This window comes from Phasianus colchicus, chromosome 3 (assembly GCF_987193195.1).
Source record: "Phasianus colchicus chromosome 3, bPhaCol1.hap1.1, whole genome shotgun sequence".
In the NCBI taxonomy this organism is placed as follows: Eukaryota; Metazoa; Chordata; class Aves; order Galliformes; family Phasianidae; genus Phasianus; species Phasianus colchicus.
This window is the reverse complement of record NC_143438.1, coordinates 24,342,464-24,369,433: the sequence shown is the minus strand read 5'-3', so window position 1 is coordinate 24,369,433 and position 26,970 is coordinate 24,342,464. Positions and strand designations below refer to the sequence as shown.

Sequence of the window (26,970 nt, the reverse complement as noted above, 5' to 3'; positions counted from 1 at the left end):
GCGTGGTTTTGTACAATCTATGAGCAGAAAATGCAGAAAAATGATTTACTAAACAAACACATAGAAGTGTCTTAAATGGATGGGATTTTTTTCTTAAGAGGAAATGTAAATGTAAAGTTTAGTAGTTGCCTACACTAAATATGATTACAAGCAGTAATTCAACAGGTATAACCTTGATGGATAGATGATGTCCCTTTATCCCAGACATCACACCTGCTGCAGCACTCTGGAATTACTTAGCAGCACAGTGCAAGAGCACTTGTTCTTGACCTTAAATTATAAGTTGCTACATACACAAAAATAAATGGTGTTATTTTGATATCCAGCATCAATTGCCAGCCACAGCTATTTCTGTCATAATTACAGAGGGGCAACGTAAATGCATTAAGATACACTTCTGTTCAGCCAGGTAACTGAAATATCAATAAGCTCTCTGTATACTGCTCCATTTTTTGACAGACAGTGAGAACCTGCCCTTCTCATTAATTTAGAGGGCAAATAATGTTCATTATCGTGTGAAAAAAAATACCATCTTTGCTGTTCTGCAGTTTTTTTTCGTTTTTACTTCTTTGTTTGCTTGTTTTCTGAATTAATGGTTTGGTGTTGTTGTTTTTTTTTTTTTTTCTTCTTTTTCTTCCAGTTTTTAAGATTCCCAGTTGAAAAAAGTTCAGTTTTGAGAAAATTATCTGTTTATCATCTCTGGCAAAGTTCCCAAGATCTATAAAGATCTATAATCTTTTTTTTCCTCCACTGTGCATATTACTGCGAGTAAGGATGATGCAGTTTAGACACCACAGCTGTGCAACTCCTTTTATTTTGTTTGGCTTGCAGTGATAACCAATAAAATTCAATGAGCTTGTAAAGGAGAGAGTGAAGACAGAATGCAAACACTCAGAACATACAGATAAGAGAGCAGATGCATGAGAATAAAAGTAATTTTGTTCTCTCTTTTGCAATGTTACTATGCTACCATGGCTAAAATAACCTTGAAGCTTTCACTAAATGCATCAAATTTCAAAATACATTTAATGATTAAGATCCTTAAAAATAATGTCATCTTTTTGCTAAATAAGCAAGCATAATTTTTTCTGTATCAGTAGTATTTACAATACTAATCATGCATATATTGCACTTACTGATCATATCATTATTGAGTTGCTGAAGTGGTCTAAATTTACTTCTGCATAGTGATTAGGTAGTCATAAAAGTTTAGCATTCATCACTGGATCTGCTTTAGAATACCCCACTGAAATATTTTCTTGCTATATGTATTTCTGATAATATTAGCTTTGCGTACATGTTGCACCAATTTTTCTAAGTCATCAAGCATACATAAACTAACTTTGTTCATACAAATGTATTTTAATAACTCTCAGGAGTAGAATAAATTTATAGCATATTAACATTTTATAATTATTACTGTGGATGCTTAACTAATCACTTTCTTTCAGATGGTTCTTTCCAGTCATTGTGTAGAAACAAAACCAAAATTATTTCTTCAGCAGAAGACAAGTAAAGATAGCTCATTTTCAAAACATTGTTGAGTCACTGATTTAATTTTTCTCTCTTTAGGTTTTGTCAAACTGCAGATCAGTCTTCCCACATTTTACAAACCTTCTACAATCTTTTAAATTACAGAAAGAGTTAATTCCATATTCCCTACAAGCCTAACAAATGTACAGGTAACTAAGCACTGAAATCCACCTTAAGTATGAAACACAGAAAATTAAACAAGAGCTCTCTGAAACCTAACAAAATATACTACCATAAAGTATTTATCACAGGAATTATCTTTTTTTTTTTTTTTTTTTTTTTTACAAATATGTTATTTATAAAATTATGTTAAAAAGATACAAAAAAGTCACAGGATTTGGATATTACATCATTCACATTTGGAAATTTATGTTAAAATTGCTGTTATACTTTCATGCAAGGATTCACTTTTATAATTAACTTTATCAGCATTTGATTCCAAGTCTTCAAAGATGAATCTTTCAAGTTAAAACCAGGATTCAACTCAAATCTCTAAGCCTCTGACTTGCAAATAACCCATATTACAGCTAATGAAGTCGTTCATACGATATTCATGCGAGTATAGTTATGTTCATGGATTAGACCTCTTTTCCACTTATATTTATACAGAAACAGGTTGAAAATTCAGCTTCTAGTTAGTCACATGAAAACAGCTGTTTGTTCAACAGCTCCATCAGTCTGTCTGTCCTCCATTAGCCTCTGTGGTAAGGAGCTCATGAGAAACAAGTTCCCAGATACGCAGGTATAGTGCAGTTTATGACAGGGAGCTCAATCCAATTCTTTCCTACTGAAGAAAAGGTAAAATCATTTCTTATTTTCCATAACCCACACAACTAACATGCTTTATAATCTCCTTCTGTACTATTGTTGTTGTTTTTTTTTTTTCATTTCCTCTTCAGACATCACTGTTTCTGGAAACATTTAGTACGTTTCACAGGCCAGACTTCGGAGTATGGAGAAAAGGCATGTTTTGGGGAAAAGAATCCCAGAAGACAGAAACACAACAAGACAAATTCTTGCAGATAAGGAACTTTGAAAGGATGAGTGGTCAAGGAGACCCTTTGGAATTTATTAGTTCATATACAGCACCAAGCTGGGATTACACACCTGCTGAGATCTAGAAAGAGCGCAGTTCTTTGGTTTCTTTACTTTTTGAACTTAAGGGCCTCACTCAGCTTACCAACACAAGCAGAGTGTTGCCTTCCCAGACACTAACCACCTGCCAAGGCTCTGAGGGCCATAAACACATGTTACGTGTCTGAGTAGCTAGCGCACAGATAATGAAGTTCTGCTTAAACAACTTACTTCAGGAGATTCTGATAAATGACTATTAAATAATATTCTGAAAATCAAGTTATTCTGATTTGGAAATCACATGACAGGATCCAGAGGTACCAGCAATAGGCAATGATGTTACTGTTCTGAGCAAAAACAATCTTTTTATACACAACACATGTTCTATCCACAAAATTCAATGAAATAAATCTCACTTAAGAAAGAAAATTAAGATAGATATTGCAAATTGTTCTGCAGAACTGTGTTTTCTTTGGGACTAAAATTCAAAAACGCACAAGAGACCAGATCATATCAACCAACAAGCTTAAAAAAAATCTAACCTTAAGAAAAAATCCCTGTTTAACAAGCCTTTACTCAATTATCTTAGAATGTATTCAGAACAGTACAACATACTGAGAAAAAAAAAAATAAAAAAAGCCCAACCACCAAACTCACACTGTCAGATACTACCTTTAATCCAAATGTAGACAGTATCCTAGACAGTATCTAAGGAAGAAAGCATACTTGTCCAAGTAGTAACCAAGAAACCTTACTGGAAAGCAAAGCAGCCAAAATTATGTAAATTCACTGAAATCAATACAGCTTTGCAATCATTAGAAAAAGCAGAACACACTTCAGTTTTATTGACAGTGATGCAACAGAAGGAAATTGGGAAAGTAAACCAACTGCTAACAGTTTTTTTTTTTCTTTTTTCTTTTTTTTTTTAAACACCGATATATAGTTTATTAGACAATGTAAGCTGCAACTTTATTATTATACTCCCTTTCTGGGCACTGTTTAAATACACAGAATCACAGAATGGTTTTGGTTGGAAAGAACATTTAAGATCATCTAGGTTCCAGCCTCTGCTACAGGCAGCAACACCTCCATCTACACCAGGTTGCTCAAAGCCCCATCCAGCCTGGTCTTAAATGCATCCAGGGAGGGGGCATCCACAACCTTACTGGACAACCTGTTCCAGTATCTCACAACCCTCATAGTAAAGAATTTCTTCCTAGTATCTGGTCTAACTCTAACCTTTTCTTCCAGTTTAAAGCCATTTCTTCCCATCCTGTCACTACCTGCCCTTATGAAAACTCCCTCCTCAGCTTTCCTGTAGGCTCCCTTCAGGTACGGACAGGCTGCTTTAAGGTCCCCCCGGTACTTTCTCTTCTGGCTGAAGAGCCCGTGGAGAGTCGAGAAGAAGCAGAACAGAACTGAAAAACAGAAATCCACTGAATCCACAAAAACTAGAATAGTGTTGTTGGATAGCATTTCAGTAAACTACACAATACCAACTCAAAGCAGCTCAAGTACGGATTTTCTTTAAAGGACCACATACTTCTCGGGATTTAACCTTTAAGGAAGGGGAGGAAAGGATCTGGTATTGGCCTATGACTACTGCATCAACAGTCAGATAACAGATACAAACAGGTCACAGTCTTGCTCGTGTTGCATGAAATACTAATCTGGCATTTTGGCACTGGAATTTCTTCTAAATAGGCCCTAAGGGAACAAGAATCGTCTCCAAAGTGAGCAGACTTTATTTTCACAGCAACCACTTAAGCATGATAGAGATAACAATCATTGTACAATATCCTAAAGTTACATTATTGCAACTATTACATTGTATTTCTCCTGCAGCTTTAGAAATAGCTGAACAAGTACCTGGCAATACTTTGGGGAAGCCCAGGATTAACCCAAAGAATAGACTTCTGCAGACCTGACTGTGCATTCAGGAATTGTTTGACTGCTCTCTGTACCACTGAGACCAAGCTGGTCAGCAAGCCGGTCAGCAAGCCAGCTTATTGCAGCAGCTTGAGTGGCCACTCACTTTCATTTGTTAGGAATATCTTGCCCTGATTTCCTATCTACTTGCGTATATGCTATATACAGACCATATCATGATTAATTTTCTTACTGAAGTCATATCTTACTTGCCTCACTTCATTTTATGCAACATGATGTGCAAGTCACATAGGTAGATGCAGAACAAGTTCTGAATCGTCTGATGGGATGGCTGAGCTATTACAATATAGCAATCTTAATCACAGAGCATACAGCACAGTTTTTGTACCTATTCTACTATTTGCCAGCTATTCATCTAACACAAGCAAATGACTGAAAAAGGCATTCTGTCTCCCTTAAGGGACCTAACCTGTTCTCTTCATGAACATACACATGCAACTAGCCTGAAATTTAGAAAAAAGTTACTACTCCCAACTAAAAAATAATAAAAAAAACAGAGACAAATACAAACCATGGAACAAAGAGAATAGATCAGTTATATATATCAGTTAGACAAAGAAGGATGTCAAATTTAAATGTGAGGCTACAACTACTCTTTTATATTATTAACTTTAGGAAAACATGTTTTGCTGTTTTTTGTTTTTTTTTTTCCATGTTGCTCTCCTGTAAGCATTTAGATATGGCTGAGTTTGAGAAGTAATAGCTTTGCCTCTAAAACCTGATTAAAAAGTGAAAACTTCATGTAAATGGAGGATATCGTTAGGAAAAGGAAATAAAGTAGATTTTACCCAAAATTTCCAGTGTTCCATTCTGCATTCACTAGTTTTCTCCTTCATCCACCCATCCTGTTTCTGGATTTATTATTTCATGTCTTACCACTTAACACAAACATTAAACGTTTATGAGATTATTCTTCAATAATCAGTCTTCCCCAGTCTCAAATCTTGTTTCTCAAAGTGTTAAAAATGAAGCAATCACATTGGTGGAATTATTAAGCCACACCATCCTCAAGCAAAGTGCATCTTCCACTGTCTAGGTACACAGGTATAAATTAAAGTTTTAGAAAAAATCTGCATTATTATTGAATTAATCATCACAAAACATAAAAAATCACCTACTCCCACTTACCCCTAAAAATATGATCATTTTCAAAACCAGATTGAGGCTGAAAAATTTTAAAGCTCAGAGCCTCTCTACATCAACTGTTCCAGTACTATAGTAGCCTCTACTTTTTTTTTAATTAAATTTTTGCTGTATCTACTCTGAACTGCCCAAGCTGCCATCTACAGACGTTGTTGCTGGCTAAACTGTATGTCACTACTGAGAACAGCTTAGTGCCATCATCTTTGCCATTCCAAGTTTTTATGAGCTAACATAAAATCATCCTTCAGCCTATTTTTGTTAGCCTACCTTCCTAAAAAAGACAGTTCCCTAAAATCTCCAATCACATCATGGTTTCTGACCATTCTGGTATCCCCTCGCTGGACTATTTCCAGATTCTCAACATCCCTTTTATGTTGCTAATTACCAATAACAAGGCATAGCTGTCCAGAAGCAGCTTCATCGGGTCCAAGCAGTGGTAGTATCAGCCTTCTTTGGCCCACTAGTCATGTTTGTCATTTCTGTTAATGTAGCCCAGAACACAGTTAGTCTTATCTTCAGTGAAAACACACCACTGGCTCAAATTCAGATTGATGTTCATAATGACCCAAGGTATTTTTCATCAGGGCTATCACTCAGCCTGATACTTCCCAACTTAGACTGATGCATGGGATCATTCAACCTCAGATGCAGAATTTCAGTCATCTCACTTTTAAATAAATGAAATTCCTGTGACTGAGTCCTCAGGTTTCTCAAGGTATCAAGATGCTTTAAGGCTTAAAGACCTACTTCAGCTGTCCAGGCATCATTCACAAATTTGCTGAGAGTGTATTCTGTTCAGTTCTGTCATCCAAGTCACTAAATTAAATTACACAAGTACAAGAATCAACCCTTTAAGAATTCAATTTATTAGTTTGCTAATGAGTCAAGCTACTGATGACTATCCTTTCAGACCAGTAATCTAGCCAATTTTCAGCCCACTTAATACCTAGCTTGTGCTTCCTCAGCTTACTATTGACAGTTATGTGGGAGAAGCTAACAGGAGCATTAGAAAAGTTCCAGTCACATCACATCGCCTATTTCCCCCCTCACTCACATTGTCAGTCCTTTACCCTACAGGGCACTAAGATTAGCAAGACATTAATTGCACTTAAGAAATCTGTGCTGACTTTCCATTTACCCTTTTGTCAGTTCCATGCTTGGAAACAATTGTGAAGTAAATGTGTGTCATGATCTTTCCGGGCTAAGATTGACCTGACATGGCCTATAGATCCCTCCCTCCATCCTCCTCCTCGTCTTAAGGACTGGTATAGCAATAGCCTTCACCTGGTTCCCAGGATTTTACTCAATTGCCATTTCACTGCTGCTTTACAATCCTTTCACCAGAAAAACCTCTTGATAATCTTGGCACAGAGTCCAAAGAAGCTGAACACATTCACACTGTCTAAAGAGTCCCTGAACTCTGGCTCCTCCATGTTACTGTCCCTTGTCTGGACACAGTTAAAAAATGTGAAATTTCTGCTTTTTCCATGTCTTCCATCATAACATTCCTTCCAGCATTCATCTGTAGACACACATTTCCCTTCTGCTACTCATCTAATTTTACTTTATGCCTGGAAATTTAGCTCAAAATAGGCTTTGGTCTTCCTGATTTTATTAGTATAGTTTCCCAAGAAGTAAAGAACAAAATAAAGTTAACATATAAAACACATTACAGTAGACATGTACTCAGCTTCTAGATCAGCATGCATGTAAGGGTAGAAATTACAACCTATATTACTTGAAAGACTGATGTAGGCTTTGCACATTGAAACTTTCATCCTGAAGGGAACATAGACGTCAAAGTTCTGAAAAGTCCCAGAAAGTTTTGTAGGAAAAGAAGAAAACATATCACACAAAACCTGCTTTTTCCCTATAATAAAAAAATTGCTCCACCATTAATAAAAATAAAAGAACAAAGCTGCTGTTGATCTTGTTAATTCATTCACTAAGATAAATGGAACTGAATCTGTCTCATACTATGCTGTTGAGCAATGAGCAGAATATCTTGCAAACTGCACAGTATTTATACGTATATAAACGAAATAATATTGAACTCTCCAAAAAAAAAAGAAAAGCAAGCAATTTTAGAACACAACTGCAAGGATACATTATCTCCATAATTTCATGACTCTTACATACTGAAAAAGGAAAGATAAAGAGTAAAAATGACCAGCAAGGAAGGCATATGTCAATAATATTCATATTTTAAAGAATTAGATTTATTTCACCAACTGCTGCTTTTTTGTAAATGCTAATCCTGTCCTTGTAAATGTTAACCTGAAGCTTTTCAGTATTCTTATGTCAGCCCATTCACTCCTGGGTTACTGAGAAGAGGTAAAACCTCTATCTGCAGTTCTAGTTTTTTAGGTAGGACAGTGTAATGATTAAAAAAGAAGAAAATAAACATTCAAGTCCAAGTCTGATAAAATAGAAATTTTAACTAATTACTTAAGATGTTGATCAAAAAAGACACAAATGAATATGATTTATTAAGAGACCTTCCTTCTCTGTACGTACACAGATGCATTATCACACTAAAAGGAACCACCAAAGTGCACGAACTTTGCAAACAGTAGTCATTACAATAATATTGAAGTATATTATCAAAGCAAGATCCACCATTTTCTCTTTTTCAAAAACATTTTTTTTTAAATATTGAGTCAGAAAATGAGAAAGAAAAATTAAAACACCTTTCATCATATGACACCTTCATAACAAGGAAGGCTGCTAATGAAAAGGATATGCTATCGGAATAGGCTAACACTGAAAAAAAAGAAATACAAGGTCAAGTATTCAGATGACAGATGCATAAAAGCTTGTATATCCTTTTCCTTTAACAGTTGGCATTATAAACTATATCACCTACACCTGTAAGTCTTGTATTCTAACTACAGACTAACGGCCTACCTTGTTCTACCAAAAACTATTGGATACTTTTTCATGCCGTATAAAGGAATACAGTTGCATACTACATGCATCCCACTCTGCCATGAAGTGCTTTTTGATTTATATGAATTCTTACAGATTCACTGAATTCATTGAATAAATTCACTGAATTTACCGAATAAACTGTAGTTCACTTTCTAAAAGTGCATTAATTTGAGTCATTAACTTAGCTCAGCTCTTCTGCATTTAAGTAGGCACTGCCATGGCAAATACTACCAATGAATTTGTGTGCCTGAGAATGAATCTCTCACGTAGAAGTACAGCACAAGTAGCAGTGCCAACTCAGTGTCAGCAAACAGGCACTGTGTCAAACCTCACTGTGTGGCTATCAAATTTATCATGGACAACTGTCCGCTTTCTACAGTCCATCATTCAGCCTCAGCATGAGAAATCTCTAAAGAAGATGTCAGTGCAGCAAATAAACTGTGGGGTGCTTAGAAATCTTTATAGACTGCAGTGGGAAAAAGTACACCTTTTATGATGCTTTTCAAACCCAATATGCATGACTGTGGTACATCCAGTCCTTCTTTTAGGGGCAAAAGAACTGACCTAGCGTTATACCCGGATTTTGCAATGCATTTGTTCTGCACATGGAAAGGGCATTGGATGAACCCACATTATTAATTTCATCCTAAGAATTTAAGCACTATTTAAATGAGGTTTCAGAACTCACAGATGAATGAGAAAGCAGGAATACAATATTCTTACTTTATACGTGCAGTAGAAAGCGTAGCAGTCAAAGTCCTCAGAAGGAAAGGAGTTCGTTCCAATGCTGAAACCGGAGATGCACCTAAGTCCCTTTCTGCAGTTGTAGCCATGCAGAAAATGCAACCTATCATAGGTTTAACTGTACCAAAAGGTTGCCTTAAATTGTGGCCGGAATGCATGGTATTTGGTTGGTCCTTGCCACAATTTGCCATAAACAAACAACAAACCAAACTAATGAAAGAAATATCTATTTTTACAGCATATGCTACTAAAAACATATGGACACATTCACAGCATCCTCAATTTCCTGTGACTTGAAATAAACAGAATGGCATAAGCTGTGTTGTAGTAGGTTCTCATATAAAAGCACAGCTCTGTGAAATAAAAACTGAAGTTTAAATAGTTTGAAGGGTCTGTTTTCCCCCTGCAAACAAAACTAGCATGTTCCTATGTTAGTTGGGAATTATTCAGTTGTAGAATGTCAAAGCTTTGAAGATTTCAATTCATTAAAAATTGTTATGCTACTGGTTGACAAAAGAATGAGGTAAGGCTTCCAGTTTATCAAGCCAAGTATAAACTCGAGGATTTTCAAGTGTATTTGCTGACTTACTATGAAGAATGAAGTCTATTTATAACATCAGATGCAGTTACCATCAAGTGCTCTGTCAACAAAATCTTCAAATAACAGTCTACACTGACAATGAAGTGAACAAAGATGAGCATAACCATACACAGGAAAGTCTGTATCCAAAAATAAATAAACCCTCAACTATTTTGAAAGAGGAAAATATTACTCTTTCCATGGCTAGCAGTTGAAAAACCTGAACATGTGTATTTTAGTAAATATACAATAAAAAAAAAAAAAAATAGATTTGTACCAAGATGTATTGCTATGCTGGAATTAGATAGATCGTGAAAACAGGATACTTAGTTTCAGGACAGGATAGAGTGCACCTCTTAAATCTAACCATATACATCAGGATTCTGAAGACTGTGAAATACATTCAAATGAACGGATAATGTCAGGATTTTTTTTCCATTCTATTCTTTTCCCCTAAAGAAAAATTTTGTTGAAAAACACTTTTCAGCGTGAATAAAAACTGGGAGAATTCCTAGATAAAGAGTCTTGTGACGGTATACAAAAGGCTTGATTTAAAACTTAATTACACAGCCAGACATGTAATTACAGCGTTACTGTCAGGACGGATATATAATTGTGACCAAGTGATAACACTGCCAGGTTAGAGTGTTAGAATACCTCATTAACCAGCAAAATGCCATTCCAGATAAAACAAATAATTTTTTTGGAGGGTGCAACACTGCTAGGGAAGAAAGGCTCAGTACTAGTTATAGGAAATATCTGAAAAAATGCAAAGAAAAATGTTTTGTGAGGACTCAAGGAGAGACAGACATGGAAAATGAATGAACACAGATGAAATCTAAAAAGCAAGGCTCATGTTTTAGAATAACCAAGGAAACAGACAACAAGAAACTATTTGCTGTGTGACGATCCAGACTGAAGAAATTGAGAGAATACTAATGGAAATAGAAATACTTCTTCATATGCTGTCAAGCAGATAACCCGTAGCCATTTTTCACTTTAAAAAGTTGCAGTCCTGAGATATTATTACTCAAAAAGGTAAATTCTGACACATCAGAAAAAAATCATACTATCTATGTAAGATAAGTGCACAAAGGGCTGTGTCTGATCCAAGAATCCCCCCCCCTATTCCCACTCCCTACAGATCCACATCCACAAAGAGTGCTCTGAAGAGATAAGTGAATATACGTGGCCCTGAGGCTCAAGAGAGAATAATGGAATGATTGATCACAGCTGTTGAAAAGGAAGCCAAACTCATCTCAATGTGAAAGGGAATGCAGAGGTAACTCTATTTTAGATAGACATGCTATACCAGAAAAGCATTTCAATTGTTTGCATAACTACTGGTCCCTCACAGAAATGAAGGCCCAGAACTAAACAAAACTCATTTCAGGTGTGCTACTAATCAAAATAGCATAGCTTCTATAACCATTGTATTTCCTTATATACTGTAATCCTTTGACTCTAATTAACAGTATCTTTCATCCATGTACCTGCAATAGGTACTCAGCATATTGTTCTGTGCTATTCTGTAGATCCCAACTATTCCCTCAGCCTGCTCAACTTCTAACTATAGTTAGTGGCTGATGAAGTAGCAATGCAACAGCATTGCCACAAGCCAGCAGAGCTAAGCTATGCTGCCTGCCTGAAGCCTTGTCCTCCAGGCCTGTACAACAGCTCACCCTGTCGGACTCAGAGGAAGGAGTGTGTTTCCCATTGCAGAGCTTTCCAGACAGCTTTATGTGAGCCAAGTAATGAACCAATTAATGGCTCAGCTTTGTACCAAGATTGCAAGTCCTCAGGACTAATCCCTGCCAGGCTTTCTCCATCTGAACTTTACTTGACCTGACTGCAGCTTTGTTATTACTTCGTTTTGCTGTAGCAGCAATTTTTGTAATTGAACAGGTGTCTATGGTAATTTGTTATGACCATAGTTTGTACAAATAGCAGTATCAAGCAGTTGCTCTCTGTAGAGTGAGATATTTAATGCCACTAAAATGATGAAGTGCAAGCATGATACAACAGCAGTGGCCTACAAAAGTGAAGAAGAAGTTCAGTGCAGGCTCAAAAGAGGTAAGAGATGGGCGACTGTTTGGAATTGGAGACCCCTTGACTGACTGTCACAACAGACGAGCACTGGGAGGATGTGTATATGATTAAGACTAACATCAGGTTTAAAATCAAATGATCACAAAGAGCTCTGAAGAGAGCTATGGTCTTCAGCTAGCCTCAACCCAGATATTCCTTTCTGGTGACCAGGGGATGCTCAGAGTCATGGTGGTAAGCATATTTTGGATAACAAGATTCATATTTATATGTTATCTGTATTGCAATTGCTATACTTTGTTAAGTATAGATTCTCATTAAATAGTGATTTGAGTGCATTGCTGTGTCACTGTGCTAATCCAAAATCCCTCATAATTGCAAGTAACTTCAAATTAATAAAGTTCTATAGTGTATATTAAGCCCTCAACATGTAGAATATTCAAAAGAATGCAGCTAGAGAGTACTGCTTATGATAAGGTTTCAACAGCAACAACAGAAAGATATCGTAGAAGAGAGGTTTCCGAATGTAAGCTAAAACCTTTTCTCATCTACCCCTTCAAAAAATAAATAAAACTTTCAACAAAGTCTTTAAGAAGAAAAACAGGAGAAAAACTCTCTCAAGCCAAAGAATGTGGATTTGCTGTTGCATAGAAGAGGAAAGTGTCTGGATAAAGAGTAGCAGTAAACATGTGCAAGGAACTGTGGCTGCACTCTTACATGTTATAGGTTACACATGTAAAACCTCTCTACAAAACAAACTGAGTGATCTTTGACCTACAATTTTATCTTGAGGAAGAGAATTTATGAATTAAGCAATTAATTTTTCTAGCATTTTAAAAATAATTGAAGATATTTAGTAAAATTTCAAATCTTCTGTTAGCCTTTTACCCTTCCAAAATGGAAAGGTTCTGGTCAAGGGTATCTATAGAATAAGTTTCTGTCACCATAAATTTTAAAGGCATACTTCATTTCCACCACAAAGGAGGAAAAGGGTAAGTATATATCAAATACTGTTAAGTTAGTTTATTGTGTTATTCTAAAACATTTTAATATAACTCATAGATAAATTTAAGTAGTAAATTTGAGTAGTGATGCATCTTAAATCTCAGGTATAGATTCATTACAAGTTCAAACTTTGCTTAGCATTTGTTGAGTTCTGGTTTCTAACACGTGGGGATAAACAGAATTGTATCATTTTATCCAAGTATAGCATGCACAGTATTGAACTACACATTAAGTATTTTTTTTTCTTAGAGTACAAAAGATTTAAATTGCCCACAGAAAGATACAGTTCCATAGCTCCATTTAGCAGTAAATGCATCCAAGAGTAGAAAACACACAGAAACAGATGGAAAAGCACAATAGAATTACTCAAGTTTTCAAAATGACAAAAAGGAACAAAAATCACCAAAACAATGATGAAAATTTAATTGCCTTCAAAAATCCTTCACAAAGCTCTAGTTACAAAAGCAAGCTGCCTGAAAAGTACTGGCAAGACAAGTGGAAGAGGGGTCACTGTGAAATTCAGAGAATGCTTTTACTGTTTCTCTTTCATTTATAAAGAAAACAACAACATCAACAAAAACAATAAAAAACAATAAAAAGAATAAATAAAACCAATTACTAACCAAAGCATTCAGTTTAGTCTTTTAATAGCACTTTATTTTCTCTCTAGAATAGGTATGCTGTTTTGAAAAAGCCATGGGCCTCAGAAACTCTTTTGATATGCAAATAAACGTAGCTGTCGATTGATCCTGCTTAATTCAAGCAATTCAAGCTCCTCTCAAGCAGGAGAGGAATAGGAATATTGAAAACAGGAAAATCAAATATACAGAAACAACGACGTTGACAACTTCTTGATAAGAAGTAGGGAAGGCACACCCAACTCCTCTCCCACTTTTCAAAATCTATGCATTTAAACAGGATCATCACATTAGACTTTCTGAATCATTCTAAAAACTACTAAAAGAAGTTGACCCATGATTTGAAGCACATTTTATAGCAGCTTTTCTAAAAGACCAAACCTTGAAAATATCTAGACAAACTGATACAATACAATTCTTCAAAAAGGAAAAGAAAATACTCACCATTCAACCTTCCTAATCATAAAGCTGCCTTCTAATCTTTAGGGGGGCTTATTTTTAACTTACTCAGCTAACTCATTAGCTGCTCCTAAATACTTTAAGTTCACCTGGGTCCTCTCAAGTGATTTCAAGTTAAGATTGAGAACCCATTACACTAAGCAGGTTAAAAGACGTGAATTTAGATGTGAAAAAAGCCCCGTGAATGACAACAGAGAGAAAGATGAGCAGCGTTAAACTGTTACAAATTTTATACATTAAAATTCCAATTCAGAGTTTATTATTACTTTCTTAGGGTATCATTATTCCAAGCTCTAAACTCTTCTGCTAACGACAAAAAAATAGTTGAGAGAAAAGTGCTGGTGGATCAGTAAAAACATGTTCACATCCTGGCTGCAGGATAACAAAGAATATTTTTTGTCTTTCTTTATGATACCCTTTAACAGTGCTTCAAATTAGCATTAGACTGAACTGCCAGTAAGTGGTATTCTACCCAGCTTCTCTAAAAATTATTGGCTCAAAATTACAAAATTTTGAACATTTCCAACGTTAAAATAGAAAACACGTAACTGCAATTTTATTTTCATAATCAGTATTTCCTTCCTTCTCTTCAAAGATGGTTTTGCTGGGAGATTATATTCTCTCAACATTTTTCCATCACACTAAATCTTCATAGAAGACTTTCCAAACCTAGCTCATTCCCAACAATACACAAGGTACGTATCTTGGTTTATCACTCCATTCTTTTTTCAGTGAAAGAGTTTTCACTTTCTTCATACTTGATCCATAGATATAGTAGCTGTAGATGATGACTTACAGAATACAGGTTTCTGAAATAGAATGACTTGTCTAGGTGTCCTCTCTGCGATTTTCAGAGAAGCCTGCGAATATACTCATGGCTGTGTCACAGAGCTCTACGAAAACAGACCCAGATTAAATCAAGAACTCAAAAATCCTGTAGAGCAGAGCATAAAGTATATTTATGATTTTCTTCCTCACCAGCTACTGTGATCTCTCTTTACAAAACTCCAGTATTAGGAATCACACATCTCAGAAACAATCCCATCAGCTTGAGAAAGCATCTGAGAAGAAATAGCTCTACTCACACTGCCTTGTATTTTAATAGTATGTTGGTCCATTCTGCACCCTTAGAATAGCGCTATCCAACATAAACACATTTGTGGTATTCAAAATATATAATGCAGTCAAGTTCCTGTTACAGTGCATTAATATCTAAAATAAATATATTAATGAAAAGAAAGATGATACAAGGAAGAGGGATGTCTTTGAAATATTTTAAAACCTCATTGGAAAAAAAGATAACTCTGTAACTAAGGAAGTGAATATATTGGCGCACAACTGAGATGGTGAAAAAAATATATAAATTGAATATAATTAACCTGGGCCTGAAACAGAGATGCCAAAATACACAAAGGCAAAGATAGTGCCTGATGTGCAAGGATGAGCAAAATATGAATGTATCATAATTGAACCTATTTAGAAAAATCCACAGAACACTTCAGGTTATTACACTCATTATTGGTTCCTACAAGGAAACAATGAGATTTTATTTATTTTGGTGAATATCACACAATATAGCATTCAGTTTAATCAGAAAAATAGGGGCAGAAATCATTCTGTGAACAGATTCACGGCTAAGTACTTGGACAACTGTATGAAATGCAATGACTAAATGATTTCCTAAGCCTTTCCTATCCTTATAACATTAGAAAACTAGTCTGGATTGAAACATTAACCTAAATTTATGATTTTCTGAAACCTCAAGGATGATATATGGATGTAGAAAGAACAATCTGGCAGATTGAAGAAAAGAAATGAAATCTTTCATCTTATAGTGTCATTTTCATCTGTAGTTTTACTTACACATATAAAATGTGCATAACATACATACATCTGTCTCCAGGAAGTATGAATACCTAAAGTAATACCTAAATAAGTTCACAAAAGTCATGCACATGTATTACCCTCATTTAAGAATGACACACGTTCCAAAGTAATAATGAATACATGTTGTGTGTGCTTTTAGACTAGTTTTAACTGAAATTTCTGTAAAAAACAGTTTGATAATGATAATACTAGTTATTTTTTAAAAGTATCTTTGTTTAGACAAAAAATATGTTAGCCTTATAAAGCTGGAACAAATTTAACAACTGAGATCACTCTTAACTTTTTCTGTTAAAACAAGGATATCAGCAACCATCTCAAATCCAGAGACTTCCGTTTTCTCTGGAATCAGTACTGTGACTTAAAGAACATGTTAATCAACCATTTCTTTAAATGGAGAGAGAAATGTTCCAGCAGTGTAAGAGACTAGAGGTTTTTGTTTTGTTTTTAAAAGGAAGTGAAGAAAAGCACCTGAAAAATAGTAACTTGGTTTGAAATAGGTAGATTTCAAAGCAATTCAGAAGAAATATTAAATGTTACACAACTTCTTTGCATAAGCTTTATGAAAGAGAGGAGAGCTGTTCTCTGGAATAGGCAACTACTCAGATGGTGAAAAAACTGAACATGAGTCACAAAATCTAACAGAAATGTATGATACTATTTCTGCATTAAACATAATTGTCAGTGCTTCAAGAGCTCTCTCGCTCTTAGAAAATTATTTTATCTCATGTTCTCCAAGCATTTTCACTAAAAAAAAAAAACAAAAAACAACCCTGCCAAAACAGCCTTTACTAGATCACTGTCACTACATCCATCCTCAGCTTTCAGGAGAGCTGTTTCTGCATGCCAAGAACTGAACGACATGCCTATAGATTCCCAGTAAAAGCATCAGCTTTACTATGTATTTACTCAAAAGGCTCTCCAGCAGCTATTTCTACCCTCAAAACAGCATTATGAATGGCTCTCTTCCCAGGAACCTTTTAACACTGAGTAGGATCAAAAGTCTCTTGCACACAGATGAGAATTCTTAATCAAAAACATACAGCACTTTTTGCAGAAGAAACATGAGAGATGCAACAGGAGAATTTGTGTCCTCAGAAATCATGATTTCTGTTTGTTGAAAATTTTTTCCAATTTTCACAGATACAAAAGTAGATGACAATCAACGAAACAAAAAGCAGCTTTCACTTTAGAGAAGTTGATAACCCCTCCTCCTGATGAGGACAGCTTGGAAATATCAAAGGTAAAGTTCACTGTCTGGCATCCCAAGATCTCTTAAAAATAAGGTATGTGATTCTGACATCACCTTCAGTAGTGCCTATGAACTGGAAGAAGAAGCTAGAAACAGGAAAAAAAAAAACCTGGGTTTACACCCCTTACCCATCACTTCTTCTCAATTGCATCTCAAAGGTCTGAAACATGAGCATTATTCAGTATGCCTGAGGTGTTAAGCACAAACAAAAAGTCTAATATGTTAAAGCAAGTAGTTTAGGATTCCTTAAAATAAACATAACTCCTCAGCAACAAAATACAGGCTTCCACTTCTATTTTGTCACAAATCCCCACCTTGAAAAGCATGTAGCTTAATTCACAACAGTATGAGTGCCACTTCACGTTAAAGGCAAAATTGTTTTTAGATCCCATAAATCTGTTCCTCAAAGAAAGAGACAGCACATAGATCTTCAAATGCAAAGCTTCAGTATAATAAATCATTTATGTTTCACATAAAAATTAAAATAAACAAACGTCACATCTGTGACTTCTCTGTGCCTTCTTCCGTATGTCCTCTTCAAAGAAAAAAAATACTCATTGCAGTACTCAGTATCGTAAATCCCAGTTTACTCTCATGCAGTCACACAACATGTGAACACAGGCAATTCTCAAAAACTCCAAGTTTCCTTCTGGGCTACAGTGAATAATAAAGAAAAGACCCATACCAAATAGTGATACCACTCATTGATTCATCCTTCTAAAAAGCAAGGGCTAGACATCTCAACAGGCAGACAACAGGCAGATAGAAACTTAATCTATTTCCCTAATGCTCAATTGATGTAATACATTTCATCTGCTTTAAGTATGGCAAGAGAGAACTGTTCCAACAAAATACTATCTAATGGAAGCTTATCAAAATATACATTATTACGGGGAACAGAAAACAAGAATAGAAAGCCAAATCAATTTGCTATTTCAAACCTTTACTACAAAATAATAATTAAAAATATTATATTACATGTCTTTCCCAGCAGCATGGCCGAACATAAATATGTGTCATAAACTGACTTTCCTAAAGTCACCATATATTCTGAGAAATGCACTGAGATACTCCCCAAAATAAGTCTAACTTTTGAGCTTAGTACACACAGATCACCTGTCAAGAAACAAATCCGCTGGAGAGAACACCAATAAAATTTTTATATTTTTATCCTGTACCGCAATGACACAATCAATTATCTTTCTATACAGCAGTAGCTAGGTTAGCTGATTTTTCATAGGAATCACAAATAAATTTGCTAAACTTTTCCATTTAAAATCCTTTTTGGCTTGTGGTTTCAGTGCCAAGTTCCTCTAGTACTCTTTGACTTATTCACAATTTTTTTTTTTGTGGGGGAGGAATTTTTTTTTATTTTGATTTATTTTTGTGCAGTTGCAAATTACACGACTAAGCACGTCCTAGAAGAATGATCACAAAATTCAGCAACAGAAAAGCAACTTCTCACTACTCAATACTGTGTTCCACATCCAACAGATAAGTACATGCATCTTCTATCAATTTGATGCCCATGTCTATTTTTTCAACATCAGAAAGCCAATAGCTTAGACAGATATTTTTCACAGTAGTAATATAGTAACACGGTCTGAAACACGTGTCCGAAGTCAAAACAATGATACAAGCTCAGGCAACACTACTGTCATGGAAGAAAACATGCAAACAAACAATCTGTGGGTAAATCTGATACAACATCGTGTCATAAATCCTAAGACACGACTCCATTTTACTACCTTTCTTCCTTGCACTCATCTTTACAAAAAGAGAAAATATGAATAACCTCTAACACTCAAAAGAAAGATATGATACATATCAAACATAAAACAATAAGCTCAAGATCCCTTTATTTTTTTTTTTTATTAAATGCCCAATGATTCAGCAGCTATTACTGCAATGGTATTAGATATCATAAACCAAATTCATGTTAATTTCACGAAAGAAGCAGTGAAAATCTTATGCTGCTAAGATCACTACTTTATAATGGGAGGAACAAACTAGATGTCTAACAGTATGGAGAAATCTGACCAAAAGCAAACATCTGTGTCTCTTTCCAGGATACCTGCTGCTACAGCTGAAGCAAGTGAGGCAGCAGTGGAGACTAGGTGTTTTTACAATCCAGAATACAAACCATCTACAGTACAAAGAGGCATTAAGCAAAATCTAGGATAATTCAGCCCACCAAAATTGACATAAAAACATCCAAAACTGTCTTTTTAGAATCACGCAGATCACTCAAAAGGTCTTTTTCTTTCTAAGATTTCTAATGCTTCTGATTTTAACTGCAAGACCAAAAGCTTCTGTCTCTGCCCAATTTTGCTCTATAATAATCTCATGCCACGTTGTGCATACAATAAGAATAAAAACAAGCATATGATGATCTTTAAAATCTTGGTATACTTTAAATCTTTTAACTAACATGTCTGGAATAACAAGCTTTCCTCAAAGCTACTCTCTGTCAGTAGTTCTTAAACGCCATCATGGAACTCCACATGTAAGTCACCAAGAAGAAAAGGAGACATCTTTCAAAACTAATGTTCACAATAAAGACTAAATGTGAAGGAGAGAATCAACACTTTAATTACATTGAAGCTATTCCTAGGACAGTACATGGAAGCATACTGACACAAATAAATATTTTATGCTCTCTACAACTTGCATCTGCTAATGAAATTATTCATGTACTGCCTACTTAACCTTGGTGAAACCACCAAATCATACTGTTCTCTTCTAACATGCAGACACAGCTCTTGCATACCTGTTCTTTAACTGATGCTAGAATGGCAGACGTTGTCTCAGTTTCAGAGCCATCACCGTTGGATGTGTTCAGCACAGGACTGAGGGAGCTTGTCTTATCAGAAGACGAGGGCTGGTCTGGAACAGGCATAGCTTCTGCAGTTTATGGAGAAACAACAACAAAAAGATTTATTTCAGACTATGAATAATTTTTAAAATTCATTTCAAAGCAAAATATATCTCCCAGTCTTACTCTAAAATATTCACCACAGTACATTTGGAGAAGATTCAAATCATTTACAGCTGTGATTTTCATAAAGTATTCCAGTGGCAGCATCCAACACTAAATTACAGTATCATGAAAGTAATGAATCATGAAGTGCTTTGCAAACAGTAACCAACTAATAATACAAGAGAAATATAACACTTCCAGTGCTGGCTTCCTAATTCAATTGACTATTTAGTATCTATTGTATTTTAAGCCTTGGTGACTATGCCTTTATTCCAGTCTAGAGAGTGATTTTGAAAATATTTTATCACAGTATTCTTGAACAAACAATCAAAAAACTCAGCACACCAGTTGTTAAACCATTTTTGAGATCCGCTACAAAAGAAGACTTGTACTACTTGCAGGAATTACTAGTATTCATTCCTTCTTTGAAAAGGACAATACATTTTTTTCTGAAGGCTAAACTATATTGTAGTACCTCCACTTAAACACCACAGCATTCACCATTCACATCAATGGCAAAACCTTATGCCTTGGCTCCATCCCACTTTACATAACTCAGGTTTTTATAAAGACACGTTATTTATTTATTGTAATGGAAAGAAATGCGAAGTCTGAAGAGAAGGAAAGGGGACTTGGCTAACAGCAACATATAAAATTCTGCTCACAGAGTAAAAATCAGCACATCGCTCTGACAGGGAAAGCAGGGCTCTAAAAGAAGGGAGATTACATTCTTTAAAAACTAGGATCTAAGCTTCAGTACTGCCCAGGAACACTCATCAGTCTAGATGGGGAGTCTTTTTCAAAAGCTTCCTGAAGTTCAGAAGATTAGCTTTCTTACATACAGTAAAAACATGAAAAAGCAGATTATTCATAAAAAAAAGGTCAGTTATTCTCCAAAGTGAAATTTCCATATATTTCAGACTAGATTAGTTGACATGTTGAAGCACAAGATTACTATCGTAAAACATTACTTTTAATTAAAGCAGCTACATATTTTCATATAGCTCCCTTTTTGTAAGCAAATAAACAGAAGTGATAAAACTTGATCTTAACTCCGGTAACATTCTTGCTCTAGGTGCTTAACTATTTGAAGTCAGTATGTGTTTTAAAAAAACAGAACAAAAGTCATTATTGGCTTGTAAAGTACCACAGAAAACACTCATACAAATAACACAGAATAATATCAGAATCATAGAATGGCCCGGGTTGGAAGGGACCTCGAGGATCATGAAGCTCCAATGCCCCCCGATCGCAGGAAGGTTCGCCAACCTTCCCATTTAATACTAGACGAGGCTGCCCAGGGCCCCATCCAATCTGGTCTTGAACACCTCCAGGGATGGGGCATCCACAACCTCTCTGAGCAGCCTGTTCCAGCACCAATCAGAAGTCAAGAGTACCCTAGTCCCACTCCCAGCTCTTCAATGAATTGCCATTTGATGTCCAGTTTCCCTCTTCATCTGACAAACCAAAAGGAGTTGCCTGCTCTGCCTCCAGCTCTGCTACCACAGCACATCATTCATGACTGAGTCTGGCTGGGAAGAAGCAAACACCACCTGAAGGCTTCTGGCTACAGCCAGAGACACACTTGTTATGTACTGCAGCTCTCCATACTGAACAACATTTAACTGGCAGAGTTTTCTGTGGGGAGGAAGAGGAGAAACACATGGTGACCTGTGTGGGAAGAGCTCACCCATCACCTCACCAAAGGGAAAGAGTATAACATGGAGGAAGAATCGTAGAATTGCTCAGGCTGGAAAAGACATTAAAGATCATTGAGTCCAAACACAACCTAACCATACTACCCTAACTCTAACAGCCCTTTGCTAAATCATGTCCCTGAGCACCACATCCAAACGATTTTTAAACGCATCCAGGGGTGGTGACTCAACCACCTCCCTGGGGAGCCTATTCCAGTGCTTAACAGCCCTTTCTGTAAAGAAGTTTTACTTGATATCCAACCTAAACTTACTCTGGCACAACTTAAGGCCATTTCCCCTTGCCCTGTCACCAGTGAGAAGATACCAACCCTGCTCTCACTGTAAGCATCTTTCAGGTACCAACCCTGCTCTCACTGTAAGCATCTTTCAGGTATTTGAAGAGAGCAATAACGTCTCTCCTCAGCCTCCTTTTCCCCAGACTAAACAGCCCCAGTTCCTTCAGTCGCTCCTCATAAGGCATAATCTCCAAGCCCTTCACAAGCCTTGCTGCCTTTCTTTGCACCTGCTCCAGCACCTCAATGTCCTTTCTGTATTGAGATGCCCAAAACTGAACACAGTACTCAAGGTGAAGCCTCACCAGTTCTGAGTACAGGGACAGATTACTTTCCTAGTCCTGCTCACCACACCATTCCTGATATAAGCGAGGATGCCATTGGCCCTCTTGGCCACATGGGAACACTGCTGGCTCATATTCAGCCAACTGTCATCAGGATGGGCAGAGACGTGCCTTGTGTTCATTTAGTTGGATGGGAGGAGATAAGTCTTTTCCTTGTGTTCATTTAATTGGTTCTTCATTTCTCATTACTAAAATCAATGATTTTAGATTTATGTTAATTGGAAATATATCTAATTAAGCATAATTCCTGAACTCAAGGCTGTTTTTTGTCCGTGAGACACTCTGAGAGCAAATCCAAATGAGGCGCATTGAGGCACAGTTGTTTCCTATTGCTGTTAGGTTTTCAGGAAGATGGAAGAAAATAAGCCTCCATGAGTTACTGGAAAACATGTGCTTTCTACACAAAATACTCACTTCAGCACAAACCTTCCAAAATACATAAAGTGTATTTGTGAGGAACTATAAGGGTCAATTGGGAAGCCTTTGTGATCATAAGAGGTGCTACTGATATGACAACACCAAGTTCTCTATGCTCAGAATGAGTAATATCAGTATGACACACTGCCTCTTGCTATCCCAAACTTGTTTTGGAACTGCATTAAACTTATTACATTTTAATTTTCAGACGCCTTTTGTAAACACCTTGTTTCAATAAAAAGGCACGGTATATCGCTACAGCAGTATTTGAAATTTTGCAAAAATCAATTTAAATAGAAAACAAATCTGATAACACAACCACTTGTATTTGTCTCAATAAAATAGGCTCAATATTTGGACTGAGCAGTGCTAATATTCTACAGTCTACTCATATTCCCATGATTTTTGGCTTTTTCTTATTGTTTGTCTTTTGTCCTTTAATATATAGCTTAAAGTGATGAGTAAAAGAAAAGGCATTCTGCCTTTAAAAGTAATGTGTTATGCATCCATTAAAATATTTCTTCTGGACAAAATACAATTTCTATCTCATTAGTTCAGTTTATTATTACAATTCTTTGAGGGTGCAAGATTGTAACAAATTGCATTTAATAACATGACACTGAATCTCAGCGTGACTTTAGCCAGCTGAGCCTTTAATGTAATGTGCTTTAATGTCTTTGCATTATGCAAATTCATATGAGAAAAATCACATACAAAGAAAGCAGAGAATTGAGTTTGCAATATGACAGAGAAGCTACTGTACTGAAGGCAGTTATGTTCAAAAAGAATCATACATGAATCAGGAATAGTATTGCTCAACACTAATGGAGCAGCCAGCATTTGAATTGAACTAGTCCATTTGATCAGATTAGGAATACATTTTAATTCAGTCTGGTCTTCAGTATAAGAAGTCAGGCACTGTCAAGTCTTAACGGGGCTTAAAACTGCTGGTACTTAAGAATTACAGAAGATGGGGCTGAAAAGGGCCTGCAAGTTCCCCATCTCACTACAAAACTCCCCAGTGATGCAGATTCTTTTTTTTTCCTAAGTCACTTGGAGCATTTAACATAAATAATCAACTCCTTACATCATCCCTCTCTGAAGCCTCCCATGGCCTCCTCTGCCTGTTTTGGGGTTCTACCCGCCTTACCGGCAGAGAGCTTGCTTTACTGGTCAACATGCTTTTCCCAGTACCACCTCAACACGTCCTGTACCATCCGAAACACACACTGAAATCAAATTACTTCATCACTAGCACACGTGATCACAACATTCCTCTGCTCTGAGCTCTCTTTTCTAGAAAAAGCTACTCCAATTATTTTCATCTTCTCACAAATTACGCTTGATGATGATAAGCTTTTAACGCAAGGGAGCTTAGCCCTAAATTCAAATGGAAAATTATAGCAAGTAGAAGAAAAATAAAAATGAAGAAACGTAACAGAGTACACTGTGGCTGTGTATGTAACTGTAACACAATCTGTTGTATTTGATGCCCACAGTTTCCTGCTATTTCATACCAGCGTCAGAGAAAAACAAAGGAGATTCTGTAAGTCAGAGCATATACATGCTCCTGAGAGAAGCAAATTTAAATCTTAGATGATCATTCATAGATGAACAGGAAAAATACTACCAGCCTGTTGGGAATGTACTGAAAGTTGGACATAAATAATTCATGTATTCCCATACTTAATATCACTGGCAAAATTCTATGTGGAGTTTGATTTTTTTTTTTTCTTCTCCCCAGTTGACTTTCTAAGAGAATCTGAAAAATTCACCTCATTTTGGGGAAAAAGGAGGAGAAATAAGGTTATAGATACAAAATAAAATGCCCTCTCTCCTGTGCGTGTGAGGTGAAGCCAGGGCAGCCCCGTGGCAGACACAGCCAGCTCCAACAGCCCCACCACAAGGCATGGTTGGGTGACTCAGGGAGACCTTGGGAAGGGCTAACATTTTATACTACATATCAATCCTTAGGTAAAACAAAGTATGAAGTATATACACTATTTATCCTCACATATGGAAACAGCAATGTCACATGCTATAGTTTCATTTGAAAATTTAATTTTGAAAGTGCTCTTTTATATGGACTTTAATCATACTGGACATGGACCTACAAGGGTGTAGCCATGAAGACGTTACTGACAAAGGCATTCTGGTGGCAGAATTCACTGATGACTCACTGTTGTCACTTTTTGTCAGTTGCTGTGGCTGCATCACCTTTCAATGAACTTATTCTCCTCCACAACAGAAATGCCATGCCTCATTCAGCACATTTATGCAAAAAAAGCCCTAGAACTGGAAAAGCTGCATGCTCTTCTGTAAACCAAGCAGTTAATTCCTTTTTCAACTTTAACTGCATTGTTTTAATAGGTTCTGGTTCTTTTGTAATCTATGTTTAGATAAGAAGAAATCCAGTTTAAAGAAGTAGATTTTTTAAAATATTAGCTTGACATTCCTTTAAAGGTCACTTCATTAATGTTGCTTGCATAGTCTACTGTTGCATTATCCCTTTCTGAGTAGAATGTACAGATGTGTTAAAATAGCTCCAGAATGTCTGAAAGTCTATGGTGAAAGAAGAATTACCAACTACACTGGCAGTTGCATCATATCAGTGGAATCAGAAAATCCAAATAAGTTTCTTTAATTAAAAGGTATTATGGTAAAGAATATGTACTCCCCAGTGTGTTTTCCCCATACAGCAAATCATTAATCAGCGAGAACATTCATCATAAAAGTGTAGGTCATGCTGTCTTACAGCACAGAAATCAAATTTGGCTCAAAGATCTAATCTGGAGAACCATAAAATGACATGGAAGTAGCCCTGGATAAGAACCAATCAATTAAAAACAATTCAATATGCAGTTATGCATCTAGAAATAATTTCTGCTTCCTATAACAACAATATCCTGTTACAGACTGCAGCATGACTACTATTTAATAACATGCATTTCAAATATTCCTATTAAAATATATATAAAACATAGCCAAAAAATCATTTTCACTAACTTACACTAGTTAAGCCAATTCAACTATTTGAGACTTTGCTTAGTCTGCTTATCACATACATATTACTGTTAAAGACTAATCAAGATGTTTTTACTGCTTGAGGATTCAGGCATGCAAGGAATTATCATCAGAAAGACGACCTATTTGCACCCTTTTGGTAAAATCAAACTGGAGATGTGATCGATGATTGAGACAACAGTGGCTCTAGGCAGCAATGCATGTACCTACTAATACTGCAATAAACTTTTCAGCATTATAGCTCAAATACTTACTGTCTCATCACATCTGTAACGAAAGTAAATCTTTCAGCTCTGTGACAGAGAAACAGGACAGGAAGCACATAAGGATGCACACAGAACAAGTGAAACTGTAGATTCCTTTTACAGAGGGATCACTGTGTTTGCTGACAGTTTGATACAATTTATGTCTGGGTAAGGATTATTAAAAAAAAAAAAAAAAAAAAAAAAGTTGATTCATGAACTCAGGAGATTATCAAGGGGAAGAAAATCTTCCAGATCTTGGCAAATATCTCAAAGAAGAAAATTTCTTCTGATTGCTTAAGTAGTTATCATAACATCCTAAAGCATATACCTCCTATGTAGAAATTACTAAATGGGAAAACAGGTTAGTTAAAAAGGATGTTATATTCTAAACATCTTTGCAAAGACTTAAGCTCAATTAGGGGTCAGGGATATGAGGGATAGAGTCAGTATTCTATCTATTCTAGCTCATCACAAGGACTTTCCAAAGAGCAGAGGCTCTATTCTCTTTCTGGGATTTTTCTTTGCTGGTAGACCCATCAAGTTCTTCATTAACTAAGAAAGGGGCTCCTCCTTTCTTCTTGTGTGATGAACTGTTGTATTCTCAATTAGTTTAACTACAGTATTTAATACCTCCAAATGGATTGAAAAGAATCCTCTGGTTTTAAAAGTGGATGAAAAACAATCTCGTGATTGCAGATTTCAGATGAAGTATAAATTCAGGTTCTGAAAAC

The 26,970-nt window shown here is 36.0% G+C and overlaps 1 protein-coding gene across 11 annotated transcripts in view; it reads right to left on the bottom strand.

Moving 5' to 3' along the window:
- The window catches only part of CTNND2 (catenin delta 2), a 622,619-nt gene that overhangs the window by 490,911 nt on the left and 104,738 nt on the right, over positions 1-26,970 (bottom strand). For all 11 annotated transcript variants that reach the window (XR_016465049.1, XM_090137091.1, XM_090137090.1 and 8 more), the window contains exon 2: positions 20,010-20,143. Coding sequence is in view for 10 of the 11 variants with exons in the window: in XM_090137090.1 (XP_089993216.1) it covers positions 20,010-20,143 (134 nt within the window). In the remaining variant the exon portion in view is untranslated. The remainder of the gene's footprint in view (positions 1-20,009; positions 20,144-26,970) is intronic.